At 52.7% G+C, this 19,528-nt stretch overlaps 1 protein-coding gene across 1 annotated transcript in view; it reads right to left on the bottom strand.

Annotated features, from left to right (window-relative positions):
- The window catches only part of LOC110469778 (uncharacterized), a gene marked incomplete at its 5' end in the record, with an annotated part of 706,345 nt that overhangs the window by 671,603 nt on the left and 15,214 nt on the right, over positions 1–19,528 (bottom strand). Inside the window, 1 exon segment of the mRNA XM_077790762.1 lies at positions 856–865. Within this exon segment, the coding sequence (XP_077646888.1) occupies positions 856–865 (10 nt within the window).

Below are 19,528 nucleotides of genomic sequence, written 5' to 3' on the forward strand. Positions count from 1 at the left end.
AACTAGGGACATTGCGGGGAAGACTGGGCAACACTGGGGCATACTGTGGATGACATTGGGAGGAACTGGGAGGGCCTGGGAATAAACTCAGGTGTATTGGGAGGGACTGGGTTGTACTGGGAGGGATTGGAGGGGCACTGGGGTTTGTACTGGGAATGGGCTGTTCCCGCCCCCGCCGCCTCCCATTTGCCGAGGCTCCCGCACATCATCACAGCCCCAACCAATCAGCGACAGGCATCATGGCTTTGGGGGCGGTGCCTGAAGTCAGCGCCATCTTTTCTTTCGCCTACATCTCCCATCATGCACCGCAGCCCATTAGAGCCCCATTAGGGCCGGGACTACAATGCCCGTCATGCCCCGCGCTCCACAGAACCCCGGTACCGCCCCCATCTCTCCCGTCAGTGCCCCCCAGACCCTCCGGGATCCCCAAGTGCCCCTCAGCGCCCATTCGGGAGCCCCCAAAAGCGTCCTCGGATCCCCTGAGTGCTCCCAGCCCCACAGATGCCCGGTACAGCCACTTCTGGGAATTCCTCTCCTCTCATCCCCCGCGGCCCCAGAGCCCCTCCGAACACAGTTCTGCGCCTAAAATTCCTGCCGCGCCCTGTGCCCTAAGGAACCTGGTTAAATCTCCCCAAGCTCCCCCGAGTGCCCCAGAGCCCCCGAGGACCTCAGGTCGCGGCTCGGATGCAAAAGTGTCCCCGAGGCCTTCCCGGACCCCAAACGCCGCGTCCGAGACACTTCCGGGACTACAGCTCCCATCATGCTCCGCGGCGCACGGCCAGCGCTGTTCCAGCCTGACTTCATCTCCCGTCATGCACCGCGCCCCACCGAGAGCGGCTGTAGGTGTTCTAGAACTCCCGTGATGCTCCGCGGCCCCGTTGCACCGCATTGTACCCGCGCCTACAACTCCCATCAGCCACCGCGCCCAGCGAGCCCCGCCCGAGCCCCCCGAGTGCTCCCCCGAACCCCGAAGGGCCCCAAATTCCCCTCGCTGACCTCCAGGGCCCCGGACCCCCGAGTGCTCCCCCGGACCCCGAACTGCCCCTCAGGATCCCTGAGTGCCCCTCCAAGCGCCCGCCCGGCTCCCCCAGGGGTCCCCCAGACCCTCAAGTTCTCTCTGAATTCCCTCCCCAGACACAAAACTGCCCCAAATGTGCCCAGAAATGTCTCCGTGGGCGCAAAGTGGCCGCTTTTACCCTGTCTGTGAAAATGGTAGAAATTGATGACAAAAATAATACAAATAAAGGAAAATACAATAAAAGGGCAAAATCAATTGCCAATAGTGGTCAATGAATTAATGAAGGGTATTGTGTTACTTAGAACCAATGACCAATGATTTCTTGGTTGCAAAACCCATATAGAGATTTTTTTTATACAAACATTAAAATAAAATAATAAAGTAATGAATAATAATTTTATGCATAAGCAAAATAAAATTTAAACTGTTATTCAGCTAAAATTAATTTATTAAATTAATTTAATTAAAATATAACTACATTTTAATTATGAAGAAGAATGCATAATTTTCTAAAAATGTATTGGTATGTCAGTCCCAGGTGGGCAATATCTGGGGGTAAGGGGCATGTGGTAAATGGATGTGATTCATGCTGAAGGCAATATGTATTCAATTGCCATCTGTTAGAGGTTGGTTCACTGTATTGTTTATTTTATCTTTTTATTTTCTTCCCTCATAAAGAACTGTTATTCCTGCTCCCATATTTTTGCCTGAGAGCCCCCCTTAACTTCAAATTTACAGCAATTCAGAGGGAGGAGATCTACATTTTTTTTTCCCATTTCAGGGGAGGCTCCTGCCTTCCTTAGCAGACTCCTGTCTTTGCAAACCAAGACAGATTTTGGCACCCAACGTGCGGCTCGAGGGCACAGGAACAAAAAAGGGAATAACAGTTCTTGAGTAATCCAATTTTTGTGTGCTGCTACAGAAACTTCGTTCAGCGGCACCCTGTGCTCCAGCCTGCCCTGGTTTGGATGGCACAGAACCGTGGCTGCATTTCTCCATTTGCAGGCCCTGATCTAAACACGGCTCCTACAGCCAAGGCTGCTGTGGCTGTTCTCTGGTTTGTTTTATGGGTGAATAAGGGGAAGAATTCAGGATCTTTAACTTCCTCTGGGAAGCAGGCACATGGATTCACAGCTATCACACACTAACTGTGTGCTTTTGGGGTTACTTTAATAATGGCACCTACTGTGAGGAAATGAGACAGGGGGAAATTTTCTCCCAAGCCTTTAACCATCTCTTTGGGGCTGCCCCACCAGTTTGTGAAGGGCTCAGATCCACTCCAAATACCAATGATATCATACAGAGGCTGTGTTGCTGTTAGCCCTGTTCTATTTGGCACTGAGAGACAAGGGAAGATTAACCTGGAAAACCACCCTGACACCCAGCCCAGAACCTGACACGGCCCCAGAGACCAGGGATGCTGCTGCCCCAGAGCCTGACCCTGCCCCACAGCCACCCCAGATATGAACCACCCAGACTGGGTGGGGGTCTGCTGAGGGAGATGCAGGAGATGCTGAAGGAGTGCATTCCCCAGCTGGTGAGAAGCCCTCTCCCTGCCTCGAAAAAGGAGAGTCTGATGGGGCAGCAGTGGAACCCACAGATGTTACAACTGTCCAGGTTCCAGCTGAACCACAAAGGCAGCCACAGCCAGCAGCAGTTGCCCCTGTAGAAACAAGGAGGTCTAAGATGGAATCAGAGCACCCAGATAAGGGAAGGCCCTCACAACCCATAGGGGAACCAAAAGTTGCGATCATCACCGAGTCCCTGACGTACAAAAGTCTCTGTAACCTGCACAAGGACATTGAATGACGGAGACGTGAGGCTTATACAACCTGACTGCTTCAAGTCTGAGACCTCATGGGTACAGGTGCCCAGCTGGATGGTGGTGAGGCAAGGAATTTGGGACCCTTGACTGAGGACTCAGGTATGAATCAGATTTTTGTAAGGGAGCCAGGGTCCCTTTCCCTCTGGGAGCGGATTTTAATGAGTGCCAGAGAGAGGTTTGTCCACAGGGAGAGAATGCAGGAGCACCAGCATAGAACGTGCTGGAAAACCTTGAGGAAGGGATCCAACAGCTGAGGGAAGTGGCAGCATTGGAGGTACTCTTTGGGAGGGATGGACAGCATGATAATAACCCAAACAAGGTCAGGTGCACAGGGCAAATGCTGTGGAGTCTGGCAAGGCTGGGGCCATCTCAGTACACCACCTTCATTGCCACGATTAATGCCGATAACAGCCGAGAGACAGTGGGCTCTGCTGCCAGCAGCTGAGAAATTGTGAGAGTATGATCCATGGCCCAGTGCAAGCTCATGGCTCTGCTGTGGGCAAGGAACTCAAAGAGGAGATGAGGGAGATGAGGGTGGAGGTGAGGAGGAACAGTTCCCACATTGCCCCAGTGCGAGTCACAGGCCCCAAAGTCAGAGCCCAACGTTCCCCAGCCAGAGAGAGAGGGTACGCCCCACGGGCTGGCCTGGGGTTCTTTCTGTGTGACCATGGGGAAGACATGGGAAGGTGGGATGGGAAACCCATTTCTGTCCTGGCAGCGTGGGTGTGTCAGCTCAAGGAGGGAAGCACTGACCAAGGGAATTCCAGTGAAGTGAAGGTAGCCTCAACCTCCCATGCCCGAGCTGCCGAGTAGGATCTGTCAGATCCGCTTTAACTTGCCTCCACCATGTATACCTAGAAAAGAAATAATAACCCGGGCTAGAGGGCCCCTGTCTCTAGCCAGGGAGAGGCATTGGAAAACCATAACCTTTGGATGTTGTGGATCCAATGTCCTGGCACATCAGAGCCACAGAAATATGAAGCCTTAGCTGATACTGGTGCACAGTGTACCCCAATGCCATCAGGACATGTGTGGGCAGAACCTGTTTCCATTGCTGGGGTGACGGGGGGATCGCAGCAATTGACCCTGTTGGGAGCCGAGGTGAGCCTGACTGGGAAGGAGCGGCAGAAACATCCATTGTGACCGGCCCAGAGGCCCCGTGTGTTCTGGGCATAGACTTCCTCCAGAACGGATGTTACAGAGACCCAAAGGGACTCAGGCGGGTTTTTGGCATAGCTGCTGCAGAGGCAGAGGACATTAAGCAATTGAACACCTTGCCTGGACTGTCAGGGAACCCATCTGCAGTAGGACTCCTGAGGGTGGAAGAGCAACGAGTGCCAATTGCCACCTCGATAGTGCAGGGCCAGCAGTATTGAACGAATCGGGATGCCGTGATCCCCATCCACAGAATGATCCATGAGCTGGAGAGCCAAGGGGTGGTCAGTAAGGCCCACTCACCCTTCCACAGCCCCATCTGGCCTGTGCACAACTCTGACAGAGAATGGAGGTTGACTGTGGACTATCGTGGCTTAAATGAAGTGACTCCACCGCTGAGCGCTGCTGTGCCGGACGTGCTGGAGCTCCAGCATAAGCTGGAGTCCAAGGCAGCAAAGTGGTACGCCACTATTGACATTGCTAACGCGTTTTTCTCCATTCCTCTGGCAGCAGAATGCAGGCCTCAGTTTCTTTTCACCTGGCGTGCAGTACACCTGGAACCAACTGCCCCAGGGTGGAAGCACAGCCCCACCATCTGCCATGGACTGATCCAGGCTGCACTGGAAAAGGGTGAGGCTCCAGAACACTTGCAATACATCGATGGCATCGTTGTGTGGGGGAACATGGCAATGGAAGTGTTTGAGAGAGGTGAGAGGATCATCCAGATACTACTAGAAGCTGGCTTCGCCATCAAGAAGAGCAAAGTCAAGGGACCTGCCCGAGAGATCCAGTTCCTGGGATTTAAATGGAAAGACGGACTGCGCCAGATTCCCACTGAGGTCATCAACAAGATCACAGCTATGTCCCCACCAACCAGCAAAAAGGAAACACAAGCTTTCCTAGGTGCCATAGGTTTTTGAAGAATGCACATTCCTTAGTATAGCCAGATTGTGAGCCCTCTCTACCTGGTTACCAGTAAGAAGAATGATTTCCACTGGGGCCCTGAACAGCAACAAGCCTTCACCCAGATCAATCAGAAGATCGCTTATACTGTAGCCCTTGGCCCAGTCAGGACAGGACCAGAGGTGAAGAATGTGCTTTACTCTGCAGCCAGAACAATGGCTTGTCCTGGAGCCTTTGGCAGAAGGTGCCTTGGGAGACTGAGGCCGACCTCTGGGATTCTGGATCCAAAGCTAGAGAGGGTCCGAAGCCAAGTACGCTCCCACAGAGAAGGAAATCTTGGCTGCCTTTGAAGGAGTTCAAGCCGCCTCGGAGGTAATTGGCACAGAAGCACAACTCCTCCTGGCACCCCGACTGCCGGTGCTGGGGTGGATGTTTAAAGGAAAGGTTCCTACTACCCACCATGCCACTGACGCCACATGGAGCAAATGGATTGCCCTCATCACTCAACGCGCCCGTATTGGAAACCTGAATCGCCCTGGGATTTTGGAGATAATTACAGACTGGATGGAAAGTGAAAACTTTGGTCTCACAAAGAGGAGCAGGGAGAAGTGACACAGGCTGAAGAAGCTCCACCATACAACCAACTGCCAGCAGAGGAAACACGCTATGCTCTTTTTACTGATGGTTCCTGTTGCATCGTAGGGATGAACTGGAAGTGGAAAGCAGCTGCATGGAGTCCCATATGATGGGTTGCAGAGGCCACTGAAGGAGAAGGTGGATCAAGCCAGCTTGCTGAACTCAAAGCCATTCAACATTGCAGAAAGGGAGAAGTGGCCCAAGCTCTACCTCTACACTGATTCATGGATGGTAGCCAGTGCTCTATGGGGGTGGCTAGAGAGGTAGAAAGAGGCTAACTGGCAGCGTAGAGGAAAACCAATTTGGACTGCTGAAGAGTGGAAAGATATCACTACCTGGGTAGAGAAGCTACCTGTGAAGGTTCACCATGTAGATGCCCATGTCCCCAGAAGCAGAGCTAATGAAGAGCAGCAAAACAATCAGCAGATAGATCAGGCTGCAAAGATAGGGGTATCAAAGATAGACCTCGATTGGGAACACAAGGGGGAGTTGTTCCTGGCACGATGGGCTCATGATGCCTCAGGCCATCAGGGCAGAGATGCCACCTACAAGTGGGTACGAGACCGAGGGGTGGATCTAACCATGGACAGTATTTCTCAGGTGATCCATGACTGTGAGACCTGTGCTGCCATCAAACAGGCCAAGCAGGTGAAGCCCCTCTGGTATGGTGGGCGGTGGTCCAAGTACAAGTATGGGGAGGTCTGGCAGATTGACTACATCACACTGCCCCAGACACGCCAAGGCAAGTGCTACGTGCTCACAATGGTAAAAGCCACCACTGGATGGTTGGAAACCTACCCTGTGTCTCATGCTACAGCCCGTAACACCATCCTGGGCCTTGAAAAGCAGGTCCTTTGGAGGCATGGTACCCCTGAGAGGATTGAGTCAGAAAATGGGATTCATTTCAAGAACAGCCTTATCAACACCTGGGCTAGGGAACATGGCATTGAGTGGGCGTACCACATCCCCTACCATGCACCAGCTGCAGGCAAAGTGGAGAGGTCAAATGGACTGTTAAAAAACACCTTAAAAGCATTGGGTGGGGGATCTTTCAAAAATTGGGAGCAACATTTAGCAAAGGCCACCTGGTTAGTTAACAGCCGAGGTTCCACCAGTCGAGCAGGTCCTGCCCAGTCTGAGCCCCTGAATATAGTAGATTGAGATAAAGTCCCAGTGGCACATGCCAGAGGTTTGTTAGGGAAATCAGTGTGGATCAATTCTGCCTCGAGTACAGACAAACCCATTTGTGGGATTGTCTTTGCTCAGGGACCAGGTTGTACATGGTGGATAATGCAGAGAGATGGAACAGCACGATGTGTACCTCAGGGAGATCTGATTGTGGGGTGAGACTCATATGCAAATATCACTGTTTGCTGGATGTTACTGCCAGTGTCTGTAAACGAAAACACACAGACATGAGACAGAAAAAATATGTAAGGCTCAAAGGTTTAAGCAAGTGAAATAGAAGGAAATGTGTGTCAAAGGTATGAGTAAGTGAAAGGTGGAAGTTTTAACTTGATGGAGTTTTTAACATGATGTTAAAGACATGGAGATAAGGGGTGGAATGTCCAAAGGTGACGTTATGGTGTTTGTATCTCCAATCGTGTGTTCTGTTTATGTTTGATATTATGTTCTGTGCTTTCAGAACTGGCTCTGAAAGTGAAGGTTTGTTTTGCCTTGTTATCAGCCGGCTCACCTCCCCCCATGCTCTGCTGTCTAGAAGAGGCCAGTGCTGGCTGGCTTGCTTTGCTTTGCTTGCTGGCTTTTGCTTGCTTTGCTTTGCTTTTTTGCTTGCTTTTGCTTTTGCCTTTGCTTTTTAAATTAGTTTAGCTAAGCAGTCCAATTCTTTCCCTGGACTGTTTCTTTTCCCTTTCCCTTTCCTGAATATCATCTAACCTGCTCCAGACTGGGATCTGGGAAACACCGAGGAGCACCCAGAGCCTGCGCTCTGTGATCTGCAGCAGCCATCCCCAGTGCCCAGAGCAATCCCCAGCGCCCAGACCCGGGCGACCACTCCCAGGAGAGACTTTCTGGATTTGTCATCTCTTCAGAGTGGTGAAAGAGTTTGTTGTCATCTGGTGTTGTTCATTTTTCTAGTGCTGGGAAGGGTTTTGTTTGTTAAATAAACAGGTCATTTTCCACTTCTCTCAGAGAAAATTCTTCCCGAATCAGGTGGGTGGGGAGGGGCCGTGGGGGATTGTTTTCTGAGGGCTTCTTCCAGAGGTTTTTCTCACAAAATTTGCCCTAAACGAGGACAAATATTTTCCTGCCCATTTCGTGGCTGGAGAGAGTGAAAAAACAAACCCCGTTCTAATCATATTTTGGTTCCAATCACTTTGTGTTAGTATGGAGCAGTTACTGGCTTTGTTGTTTGAATCATAGTGTCTTTTAGAGTGAAGACCTGTATGTGTTTCTGGTCCCTAGGATTTTTTTGAGATCTTAATTCCTCTATGGTCCCTATGTTTATATTCTTATCCAGGAATAGCTCTGGTATTGTCCCTAGTACGTAGTTTTTGCAGTAGAAGGGCACTGACAAGAATATCCATCAGGTTGGGCTTGGGTGTCATGGCTTGCAAGGGGGTTTATGAAGGTGCTGAAGTCTGTTCCAGGAATGCATGGCTCATAGTCATGGTTGTGCAGCCAGTTTGTTAGAGGGGAAGCAGGGGATGAGGCTTTTCAGCCGTTGCTTTCCTTCTTCTCCTCTGAATCTCTTAGCTCCCTATTAGAGAATGTTCTGTTTCCCCTGACTGTTAAAGAGACCATCTTCCTGGTGTTTAATCTGGTAAGCTTTCTCTCTACAGTCTGCAGTCTCTCTAGAATGAGGGCTGAGATTTCTAGAGAGGCTGAAGAGACCCTTGACCCAGGAGTAGACCCATGTGTGAGAAATCCTGAGTGGTGTGGGAAATGGGGGAGATGGGAATTGGCACATAGAGGGTTTTCCCACATTCAAAATGATTTTACTGATTTGCCTAAAGTAGGAAGGTATAAACACTTATTGGTGATAATAGATCACTTGACTCACTTTGTAGAGGCATTCCCTACCTCCAGGGCAACTACACAAACATAGTAAAAATATTATTAGAAGTGATAATCCCCTGCTACAGACTAGCAGAAGTAATAGACTCAGACAGAGGGCCACACTTTGCCCCCAAAATAATTAAAGAAGTAGTTACAGCTCTAGGAACAAAGTGGCAATATCATACTCCCTGACATCCACAAAGCTCAGGTAAAGTGGAAAGGGTAGATGGGAAAATTAAGAAACAACTAACTAAATTGATGTATAAAACACAGTTATCTTGGGTAAAATGTTTACCTTTAGCCTTGTTAAATATAAGAACTCTGCCCAGAACCGATATTGGAATCTCTCCATTTGAAATGCTTTATGGGATGCCTTATGACATGGATTCTCCTATAGATCATCCTGAAATAAGTAATCAACAAATTAACCAATATGTCATGCAACTTGTGAAGGCTCGGGAAGGGCTTAGAAGAGCTGAGTTACTAGTGCAACAACCTCCTTTAGACCTAGCAATCCACAATATAAATCCAGGTGATAAGGTTTTAATAAGAAACCTAGAAAGAAACCTCACAACCCCAAATTGGGAAGCCTCCTATGTTGTTTTACTCACTACAGAAACTGCAGTCAGAACCGCCGAGGAGGGGTGGACCCATGTAATTCGAATAAAGGGAGCGATTCCTGCTGCTGCTGAAGAGCCCTGGAGAATAACCAGCCAGCCCGGGGACCTTAAGGTCACACTTAAATGGACTGAATGGACTCAGTAAGAAATGTACGAACCAGCTGGTAGAGTGAGATATTGGACTATGGATATCCCATAACTAATGATTTTAGAGTATATTGTGCAAATAAGGATTGTGATTGTTACCCTTTTGTATGCTATATTTTTAAAATTTGCCAGGAACGGTGGTGGGTCCATAGTTACAGAGGCGCTCCTCCTAGGGGTATTTGTAAAGGTGTTATCAGTTAGAAAGAGAACTGACAGAGTCAGTCCTAAGGATTGGAGAAGAGAATGGGACCCTACCAAGGGAATCCCAAGAGTGGTGGGAGGTGTTTATTAAGGGGGCTAGACCTGAAAATTGTTGTTTCCACTCCAATGAACCAATTCCCCTAATTGTTCAAATTATCAAAGGGATTTGCCGGAAATCTTTACCTGGGATTCAGTGTGACTCACCACAAGTGAAGGATAAAAGCTGGGAATCATTCAAAAAGAGGCAACAAAAGCAGAGTTTGGGTCCTCCTGAAGAATATCCTTGCTCCGAGAAGATGGTGCGCCTCGCGGCTTGGAGCAACCGAGTCGGTGAGCGAGGCAGAGGGATGAGAAGCGGTGGAGGAAAGAGCCCTCAGACTGGGACAATTCAAAGTATTTCAAGAACTGCCTCAAGGATACTGATCTCCCAAGGGTAAAGGTGAGCCCGGCAATAACATGTCAAAACAAACACTGGGAATGGGGAGATAATGATAATCAAATCCTGGGGCAGTTTGGACTCCACCCTTGCTGGCAAATTCTGTGCATATTAGTTATATGTTGTACCTGGCCTGGTCAAGGGGTCTATGCACACCAGCCATTTAATTGGACTCTGACCAAAACAGACCAAGGGAAAGTTGTTAAGCATAATGCCACCACTGTAGCTCCCATTTTTTTGTTACTAACAAAGACTTGGTAAACTCTATGTGGGGATGGAGTAAACCTGAACTCCGGGCTACCTATTGGTGTCCTAGTTCCAATCCTTGGAGGGGATATTGTCATTATCCTGGGGAATATCTGTGTGAGTATTGGGGCTGTGGAACCATAGCAACTGCCTTGGCTGTCACCCATCCAGATAAATTTTTAAAGGTCTCATGGTACCCTGAGGGGTGCAAAACTCTGGGGTATGGCACTCAAGGAGAAATTCTGTATAAGGGGGATTGCAGGTCCCGTAATATTGTTGTTACTAAGTTTAACTTTCAGACCTTACATTTTTAATAAAATCATAGACATTGTAAAAGGAAGACTAGAGGCAACTCATCTAATGCTTATTAGAGATAGGTAGGAAACATTGCCCAGGGACTTAGAAGTAGATGAAACCCTGGTCTTAAGCTACCAAGAGTTAAAGCATTTTAATGAACAAATTGGTAAAGAGAAAAAGGGGGGACTGTAATAAATAAAAAGGTCTTTGTTCATCAAAACAAGCATTAAAGAACATAAGAATTTGAACTGAGTAGGGAATGCAATTAGCATAGAAGACTGTGTAACTAATTATATACAAGTTAACTTTTAGGCCAAGGACAATCTGCAAGGAAGATGAGGAGCCTTCATTCCTATGACCACCAAGGGCAGAAGAAAAGACCCCCCAGGAACCAATTGCACCGGCGCAGAGTGCATAGAGAGAAAATATGTCAACCGAAAGAAAAAGGGATTATAAAAACAAAATGGTCAAAGGGGGAAGGTGCGCCGTGGCAGAGCAGAGGCTCCCCGGCCACCCAGCGCTGTTCTTTTACTTAATACCGCTTGCTTAATAAATTCTTGTTACTTGATTTATCTATAATTAGCCTCCCCAATTGAATTTGTCCATAACACCCCTGGCCCAGCAGCAGGGGACAGGGGGCACGGCCTGTCCCCCTGGCCCGGCAGCAGCCCCGTGCCCTGCCCAAGGTCCTCCCAGCAGGGGCTGGGCCCCAGAGGCAGGGGCAGACCCCAGTCCCGGGGCAGCGTTTCTGCCCCATCCCCTGTCCAGCCCAGCCTGCCCCGTGTGCGCAGTGACCGCTGGCACGGGCTGCCCTGGACACTGTGACCTGCTGGGGACACTGAGAGCTGCCCCGCTGTGACACTGCCCTTGGGATTGCACAGGCACCAAACAAACCCCAGCCAGCACCGCCCCTTGTCATGTCCCAGGCACCGGAGAGCATCAGAGCCAGCCCCGCTCCTGGTGATGTCCCAGGCACCAGGGCACATCCCAGCCCCGCTCCTGGTGATGTCCCAGGCACCAGGGCACATCCCAGCTCCTCTCCTGGTGATGTCCCAGGCACCGGAGCACATCCCAGCCCTGCTCCTGGTGATGTTCCAGGCCCTACAAGTGTCCCAGGTGTGGGAAGAGCTCATCACACAGCTCAGCCTTGACCCCAAACCAGCAGAGGCACCACGAAGGGCAGCCCTGCGAGTGCCCCAGTGTGGGAAGAGCTCCGTGCGCTGCTCCAGCTCCCTCCCCCATGGGAGGATCCGTGCTGGATGATCCCCAGTGAGCCCCGGTGGGCAGAGCCCTGGTGACCTGTGGTGCTGCTGATCCATGTTGGGAAGACACCCAGCTGGAGGGGCTCCACATCCTCCTGGCTCCCTGTGGCCTGGATTTTCTTTTCATTTCTCTTTGCCCTTTTAAAACTCTTAAAAGCAGGTAAAAATAAAGATGTTGAGCGAAGACAAGGATGGGGACATGGGGGGGTCTTGCAGGGGATGTGGGGGATGCTGGGTTTGAGGGACTTGGGGGTTCCTGGGAGGGACCTGGGGGTTGCTCAGGGCTTTGGGCATCCCAGGCTGAGCGGCTCCAGTTGCCCTGGGAGACCCTGGTGGAGGTTCTGGGCAGCTGGTCAAGGACCCCCTGCCCTGGAACTGTCCCCATGTGCCCCATCCCAACGCCTCGTCCCCCTGCAGCGGCTGCCCCATTCCTTACTCTCCTTCCATACTCCCCTGGCCCTGCCTGTTCCCGTGTCCCCCCCTGTCCCATTCCCGTCCTGCTCCCATCCCAATCCAGACCCCATTCTTGATCCCTGTACCGTATTCCCTGTCCCTGTCCCCATTCCCAGTCCTATTCCCTGTCCCCATTCCTGGTCCCTGTCCCCATTCCCTGTCTCTGTCACCACTCCCAGTCCCTGTCTCCATTCCCATTCCCATTCCCTGTCCCCATTCCCATTCCCTGTCCCCATTCCCGGTGAGACATTAATTTTGAAGAATTAAGAATTTTAGGAAAGTTAAGATGATAGTTAAATTGGATGTTGCTGACTTAGCAGAAGTAGATAAATCGGCTTTGTTCATAGTTAACAGTAGCTGGATCTTAGATAAGATATCCAGGATCTATTAACTCATTGCTTGCCAGCTTTATGTTTGGGTAGCTGTGCTTATCATGAGAAACAGAATGTGATCAACAGATTTCAGGGACACAAAAACAGTTGCAGACTTCCCATTCTTTAGGAATCCATTAAGCACGGGAAAACAGCAAGGATTCATTTGTCACGTATGCATGGGAAAGGCAGAAAGGTCAGAACGAGGAAGACTTATTTTACTTCCTCATTTTGGAGACCCCTCCCCAAAATGGACCCCCGAGTCATTTCAGGGAACAGAACCACACATGCTTAATTGCCTTTTTGCCAATTAGCATATGAAGTGGAGCAGGGGAAGTGACAGGGATATGAATATGCATTCATATTTTGGGTATTCAAGACTTCTGTAAATAAAAAAGCTTTGTAATACCTGTGATTTTTGCAGTGTGCATTAGGGAATTATCCCACGTACTGCCTGGCTGTCTCAATAAACATACACTTTCTAACTTTAAACTCTTAGAGAGTTTTTGTCTGTCTCAGTTGGAGATTGATATTAGATTGATATTCATATTTTAGGAAATCATTGTCTTAAAGAAGTCCTAGTATGTGAATTAACATGCCTTTTCTTAATATTCTAGTAATTATTCTTGCATTGCTTCAAGATAAATTGGTATGATTCAAAGAATATCCACTGAGGTACACATAGAACATGGATTTATCATAAGCAAATTGCAGTTGCAAAGTTTTTTCACTGAAATTCTGCCACTTGTCATAATTTCAAAAGTTAAAAGTCAGGTATTAAAGTCAATAACAAAATTTCTAACAAAGGGAAAAAAGTATATGGTTTGCACTAGATAAAATATAAATACAGAAAATGTCTCCCAACCAAGTTCCTTACCCTGATCAAAACATCTCCCAATCAAGTCCTTCGCCCTGAACCTGGCTGGTAAAGAAAAATATTATCAGTAAACCTGGATGAAACTTTGCATAAGTTAATAGTATTCAAAATCCATGTTCTGTTCCTATTATTATTTATTATACAAAGAAAAAAGGGGAAAGGGGTTGGATTGAGGGTACACCCTCCTCGCCTCTGAGTCTGTTCTCATGTTTTACAATAAATCCTACAACAGTACAATACAGCTGCCTAAAATATGGACACTGGAAACCACAGACAGCATTACAAATGATCACCTGCCTCATGGACAGTTCATATAAGGACTTGATTTGTTTACAAATTATTTCTCATGTTTACAAACAGGTTTTCTGTTTACAGACTGTTTTCTGGGAATTCGGTTTTTCTCCAAGGGATCAAGTGCTGAAAGGTTGTTTTTTAAAATTGGGTTTTTCTCTAAGGGTTAAATGGGCTCAGGGTTAAATAGCTTTCTGCTTTTAGAGATAAGTTCAATTTGTAACCAAGAAGCATTATGCCTGTGGCCTGAGTTCTCCCCTAACAGTTCCTGGAGGGGAATGCTGCAGCTGCAGTGTAAATTAGATGCACGCTGTCCTCTGTCCCCATGTTGGCAAAGGGCCCTTGCAGATGGGTGACAGAGAACAATACACAGAATTTTATAAAGAAAAGGAGGGTGAGGTGTTCCCATGATTGACAGGGGTCTTGACCAATCAAATATCTCCCAAAACTGCAGGCACCTCATGGGCCAGAACCTGAAGGGGCGTGGAGCTCAAACCGATGAGAGCTTCCAGGCCTGGTCTTTCAAATGCCCTGTGTAAGGGGGGGCTTGGGAAATAAAATCTCTCTGTTGCCTCATGAACTCGGGAGGAGCAGTCTTTGTCTCCTGTGCTCTCGCTGCCCCATGAGACCAAAGAGATGTTCACCAGGGCCCTCCCTGTTTGTGGCTGTCCATTGCCCAGCTGAGCAGGCAGCTAGTTGTGTTTGCAGGGAGCTGCCACAGGCAGACACACAGCAGCTGGAGATTTGAATAGCAGGGCTTGGGCCAATTCTTTTTCTTTCAGAGTGCAAGAAAGACGCAAAAGCACAAGGAAATATGGCAGTGTTTCGGTGGTGTCTCTTTGTCCTGTGAAGTTCAGTAGCTGTTGGTGTTTCTGGGCTGCTGCTAATCCCCTCCATGAAAAAATCATTCTGGGAAGGAGCAACAACATCTGACACGCACCAAATGTTGCCCCCAGATGCTGCAGGTGCTGCTACCAACAGCCCCTGTAGGACGGAGCACAGTCCCCAGTGCACACCAGCTTTGGCTGCCCTCTGGCAGAGAAGCCCTTTTGGGGCACAGGTTTCTGGGCAGGAGACGGGCACCGGTGCTGCCAGGGCTCGGGGGAACTCTGCTTGGGCTGGGACTGTGCCTCACCTGCTGCTGTCAGCGCTGCCCGGGCCCCAGGGCTCAGAGCAGCATTCCTGCCCTGGCCCACACGTTCCTGGTCTGTGTCCCACGGCCGTGCTTAGGATGGCCACCATGTGGGACGTGTCCCGAGGAGGCCGTGCCAGCTTCTGTGGAGGCCCCGTGCCCTTCCCGCCGCGGCTGCGTCGGCAGCTGCGGGGGCTCCTGCTGCTCTGAGCCTGCAGAGCAGGGCAGCATTTGCTGATGGGCTGAGCCCTTCCTAAAGATCCTGTTGGGCTGTCTGACACACCTGGGGCGAGGCATTCCTTCCAACCTGGGCCACTCTGGGGGGCTGGGGGTGGCCCCAGGGCAGGTGGCAGTGCGTGCAAGGGCCCTTTGTGACACGGTGCAGCATGGTCACCGTGGAATGGAACGGGACAGGGGATCCAAGGGCCCTTGGTGACACGGTGCAGCATGGTCACCGTGGAATGGAACGGGACAGGGATTCCAAGGGCCCTTTGTGACACGCTCTGGCAGAGGTGTTGACAGTGACAAGGCCACGGCAGAGTGCTCAGTGCACACAACGAGAGAGGACGCGAGAGAGCGGTGCTGAGAGGAGCCCTCGCACAGCCACTCGTTCTTTGCTGACCCGGAGCTTTCCCGAGGTATTACTCCTGCAGGTGAGCTCGTGGCCAGACCAGAGCACTTGGTGACCCCTGGCCTTCCCGAGGCATCTCTTCTGCAGCTACCCTCGAGGGCAGACCGTGGCATTTGCTTTGCACCATCCTTGACAGGAGTCTCCTGTCCTTGTGCCTGGAGCCCCCAAGAGCAAAGTGCAGGACTTGCTGTCCTGTAGCCTTGCCAAGACTTCACTCTTGCAGGTGCCCTCAAGGCACGACTGCAGCACTTGCTGACTCGAACCTTTTCGTTTTCACCTTCTGCAAGCAGCCATGAATCCAGGCAGTGACGCAGAGCACAGACCTGCAAGAGTGCCCAAGCTGGCCTGGGGCAAGGAGGAGAAAGAAGGCCCTGGAGCTGCCCCAGCACAGCAGCCTGAAGAGGTGGAGCAGTTCCAGCCACTGCAGAAGGGTGAGTGGCAGAGCTGGGCTGCAGGTCTGGTGCCTGCAGCCAGCTTGGCCCCATCCCATCCCATCCCATCCCATCCCGTCCCGTCCCGTCCCGTCCCGTCCCGTCCCGTCCCGTCCCGTCCCGTCCCGTCCTGTCCCGTCCCATCCCATCCCATCCCATCCCATCCCCTGGGGCCATGCCCATGGACAGGATGGAATAGGGGCCGGGCAGACACCCCACAGCCGTGCTCCGTGCCCTGGGCCGTCGCGGGGCTGTCCCTGCCTGGGCAGCGCAGGGCTGGGCTGTGTTCTCCGGCCTCTCCCGCAGCCCCTCAGCTCGGGCTGCGCTCGCTCTTTGCCAGGTGCAGCCGTGCAGCGCACACGAGAGCAGGAATGCACCCGGGGCCGCTTCCGCAGAACAGCGCAGGTACCTGCAGCCATCCCCACCTGGGCTGGGCCTGCTGGCACTGCTCAGCCCAGCACTGTGCTCGGAGCACTCCATGCAGCATCCCGGGCTTCTTGCCCTTCTGCTGCAGATGGTTTGCAAACTCATGAAGAGGATTCGGGAGGAAGAGAGCAGCGCCATGGGCACCGTGCTCAGAGCGTACTCTCCCATCTTCAAAACCAAGACCAGCGCTGCCCTGCTGGATATGCTTGTGGAGGAGGGTCCTTCCAGCCCAAAGCAAGTAAGCAGCCTGTGGCCTGGCTTTTCTCCTCCCAGCAATTGCTTGGCCTCCCAAGCCATGCCTGCTGCTCCCTGGGGGCCTTTGAGGCCATGGCAGTGGGGTGGCAAGGGAAGCACTTCTCTGGGGCAGCTGGGCACATTCCTTCCTCCAGCAGCTTTCCAAGTCTCCCCTTCCTTCTCCAGGTGCCCGCCATGGTGAGGTTCATCCACCAGTGGCTCATGGCCAATGAGTTTCCTGAGTACAATCTGTACAGGCCCCTTCTGGATCTGACAGAGGCACAGCCCTCTGACGTGGTGATGGCTCTCCTGCGTGTGGCCCCATTGTGTGACAGGTACGGGGCCCACCTGCCCAGAGGGCTCAGGGCTCAGCAGCCCTTCCCCCTGTGCAGCCTGTCCCAGGTGTCTGACACAGAGAATTCCAGGGCCCTCTGGCTGCTCCCTTTGCCAGCCCTGGCCCCTGCCAGCCCCCCAGCGTGCTGCCATGCTTTCCCCCTGCCCCTCAGGGGCCAGTGCCCACAGGGCTGGGCTGCCTGCGTGCTGCCAGTGAGGGGCAGTGGGCAGAGGCAGGGCTGGCAGAGCAGCTCAGCTCCCCGCTGCCGCCCAGGCCACGCTGCTGTGTCCCAGACTCCTCTGAGACAGAGCTCTGACCCCACAGAGCTGCTCTGGCCATGTGGAAGAACATCATGTGCTCGCTGAGGACTGCAGAGCCGGCCATGCTCGTGCTCCTGGATGTGCTGGGGAGCTGGCCAGAGCACAGCACGTGCACCTCCGATGGGGACCACACGGCTGTCCTTGCCCTGGCTGTGAGTTTCTGCCTTTGCTGGCCCCAAGGCCACCTCTCCAGCAGCTCTCCATCCTCCCTCCCCCACGGCGTCTCCCTGCCTCAGGCGCTGGGCTGAAACCTGGCCTCGGGGCAGCTCCAGGGCCACCAGGCCCGGTGCTCCCCCTGTGGCTCTCCGGGCCTCTCCCTCCCGTGCTCGGGCCCTGCCACACGGACACCTCGGCACTGAGCGCTGTCTCAGGCTGCTCTGTCCTTTGCAGGCAACCGTGGTGATGTGGAAGATCCTCCAGCTGCCCTGTGTGCCACATGTAGTCACCGTGCATTTCCCCGGCCTCTTTGTGCATCTGCTCTTCCAAGTGCTCTTCTGCACTCTGGATGTGCCAGAGGAGGTCGATACCTTCTGGAAGGGATGCCAGCAGCAACACGGCCTTGCCACCAGCCCCAGCAGGTGCTCCATGCCAGTCCTCCTGTCCCTGCCATGTGCCCAGGGCAGGGCCAGTGCTCCCAGCGTGACCTGGGCTTTGCTCTGTGCACAGCTTTGCAGAGCAGACCCTCAAGGCCCTGCTCTGCCAACTTCACTATGAGGATGTGGTGGTGGCCGTGGAAGACAAGCGTGGCTGGGACACACTGCTCTGTGCTGACACCCACCACTGTGCTGTGGGCGTGCTGGCCAGGTGAGACCCCCTGCTCCCCAGCTGTCCCCGGCATGTGTGCCCTGTGCCCGAGGTGCCCCACACAGTCCCCGTGGCCGTGGGCCAGAAGGCCTTGTCACCAAGGGACGGCCAAGGAGGCTGCAAAAGGCTGGGAGAGGAGCATGCCCAAGAGCAGCAACCTCCCAGAGGGCTCAGCTGCCCCTTGCAGGGTGGTGGAGAAAGGCCAGACCTCTGTGAGGCAGTCCTGGGAGAGGTTTGCCCCCGCTGGCTGAGGGCTTTGACTCGTGTTTCCTCCTGTCAGAGAAATGCACCGCGCATCCGAAGCCGCGTGTTCCGGGATTGCATTCCACCTGCTCGGGCTGCTCAGCAAGGACACGCCGTGCCGGGATTTGGCCACCCTGTCGTTCCTTGTGGAGGTGAGCCTGAAGGCCGGCGCTGCCTCGCTGAGCTGCCTCCCGGCTCTCTGCCCTCTCTTGGCCGCAGTGCCTGGGACGGAGCCCGCGCCCTGTGCTGCTGCCTGGGCCCGGCCCTGGGCGGTTCTGGGCTCCCGCCGGCCGCTCCCCCGTCACCGGCCTGTGCCTTTCAGATCCTGGAGCACCTGAACTTGAGTGAGTGCCGGGACAGCGTCCTGCAGTTCCTGTCCAAGCACCTGCAGGGCGAGTGCAGGGGGAGGCGTCGCTTGGCACTCCGAGGCCTCGTGGCGCTCGGCACCACCAGTGTCTCGGTGAGAAGAGCGCAGGGGCTGAAGCCGTGCTGCCAGTGTGGGGCTGGGGAAGGCAGTCCCTGGGGCTTGGCTGGCCTTGGGGCACTGGGGCAGCTGCTGCCAGCTCTCCTGCCTCCTGCTGCAGCTGCCCCAGGGCTTTGGCACAGGCCTTTGGCCCCTGTGGCAGCAGGATGGTGTTTCACACACTTGTGTTCCACAAGTAGATGGCCATAAGGATGTGGAGCCTGCATGAAAGGCTCGTGGAGCTCCTGCAGGAAGATGACAGCGTCATGCTCAGGATGACCACGGTTCTCCTCAGGGGTTTGTTCCTGTGCAATGGTGCCCCAGTAACCAGCACCCTCGCCCTGCAGCTGGCTGAGGCGCTCCTGCCACTCTTTGACAACGTAAGGCTCTGCGCCTCCAGCCACGGCCAGCGGGTGCTGCCCGCACACTTTGTGCCCTGTGCACTCACAGGCTGTGCCCAGGTGGGCCTGAAGCAGCTGACGCTGAGGCCTTTCTTCCTTCCTTTCATACAGGAGGACAGCGAGGTGCAGTTGTGCTCCATGTTTATCTTCCGGGAGATGCTGGATTTTTTTCCGGAAGAAGAGAGAAAGGCCCTGAAGGCACACGTGCGCCAGAGCCTGCTGCCACTCTTCTTCCACTGCCACGATGAGAACCAGCAAGTGGCAGAGGTGAGGACTCGGCAGCTGCCGCTGGCCCCTGGCAGGGGCTGGGCTGGCCCTGCCCTGGCGCCTCGCAGGCTGCAGCTCCTGCTGGC

The sequence above is a fragment of the Lonchura striata genome, unplaced genomic scaffold (assembly GCF_046129695.1).
Source record: "Lonchura striata isolate bLonStr1 unplaced genomic scaffold, bLonStr1.mat Scaffold_85, whole genome shotgun sequence".
Taxonomy (NCBI): domain Eukaryota; kingdom Metazoa; phylum Chordata; class Aves; order Passeriformes; family Estrildidae; genus Lonchura; species Lonchura striata.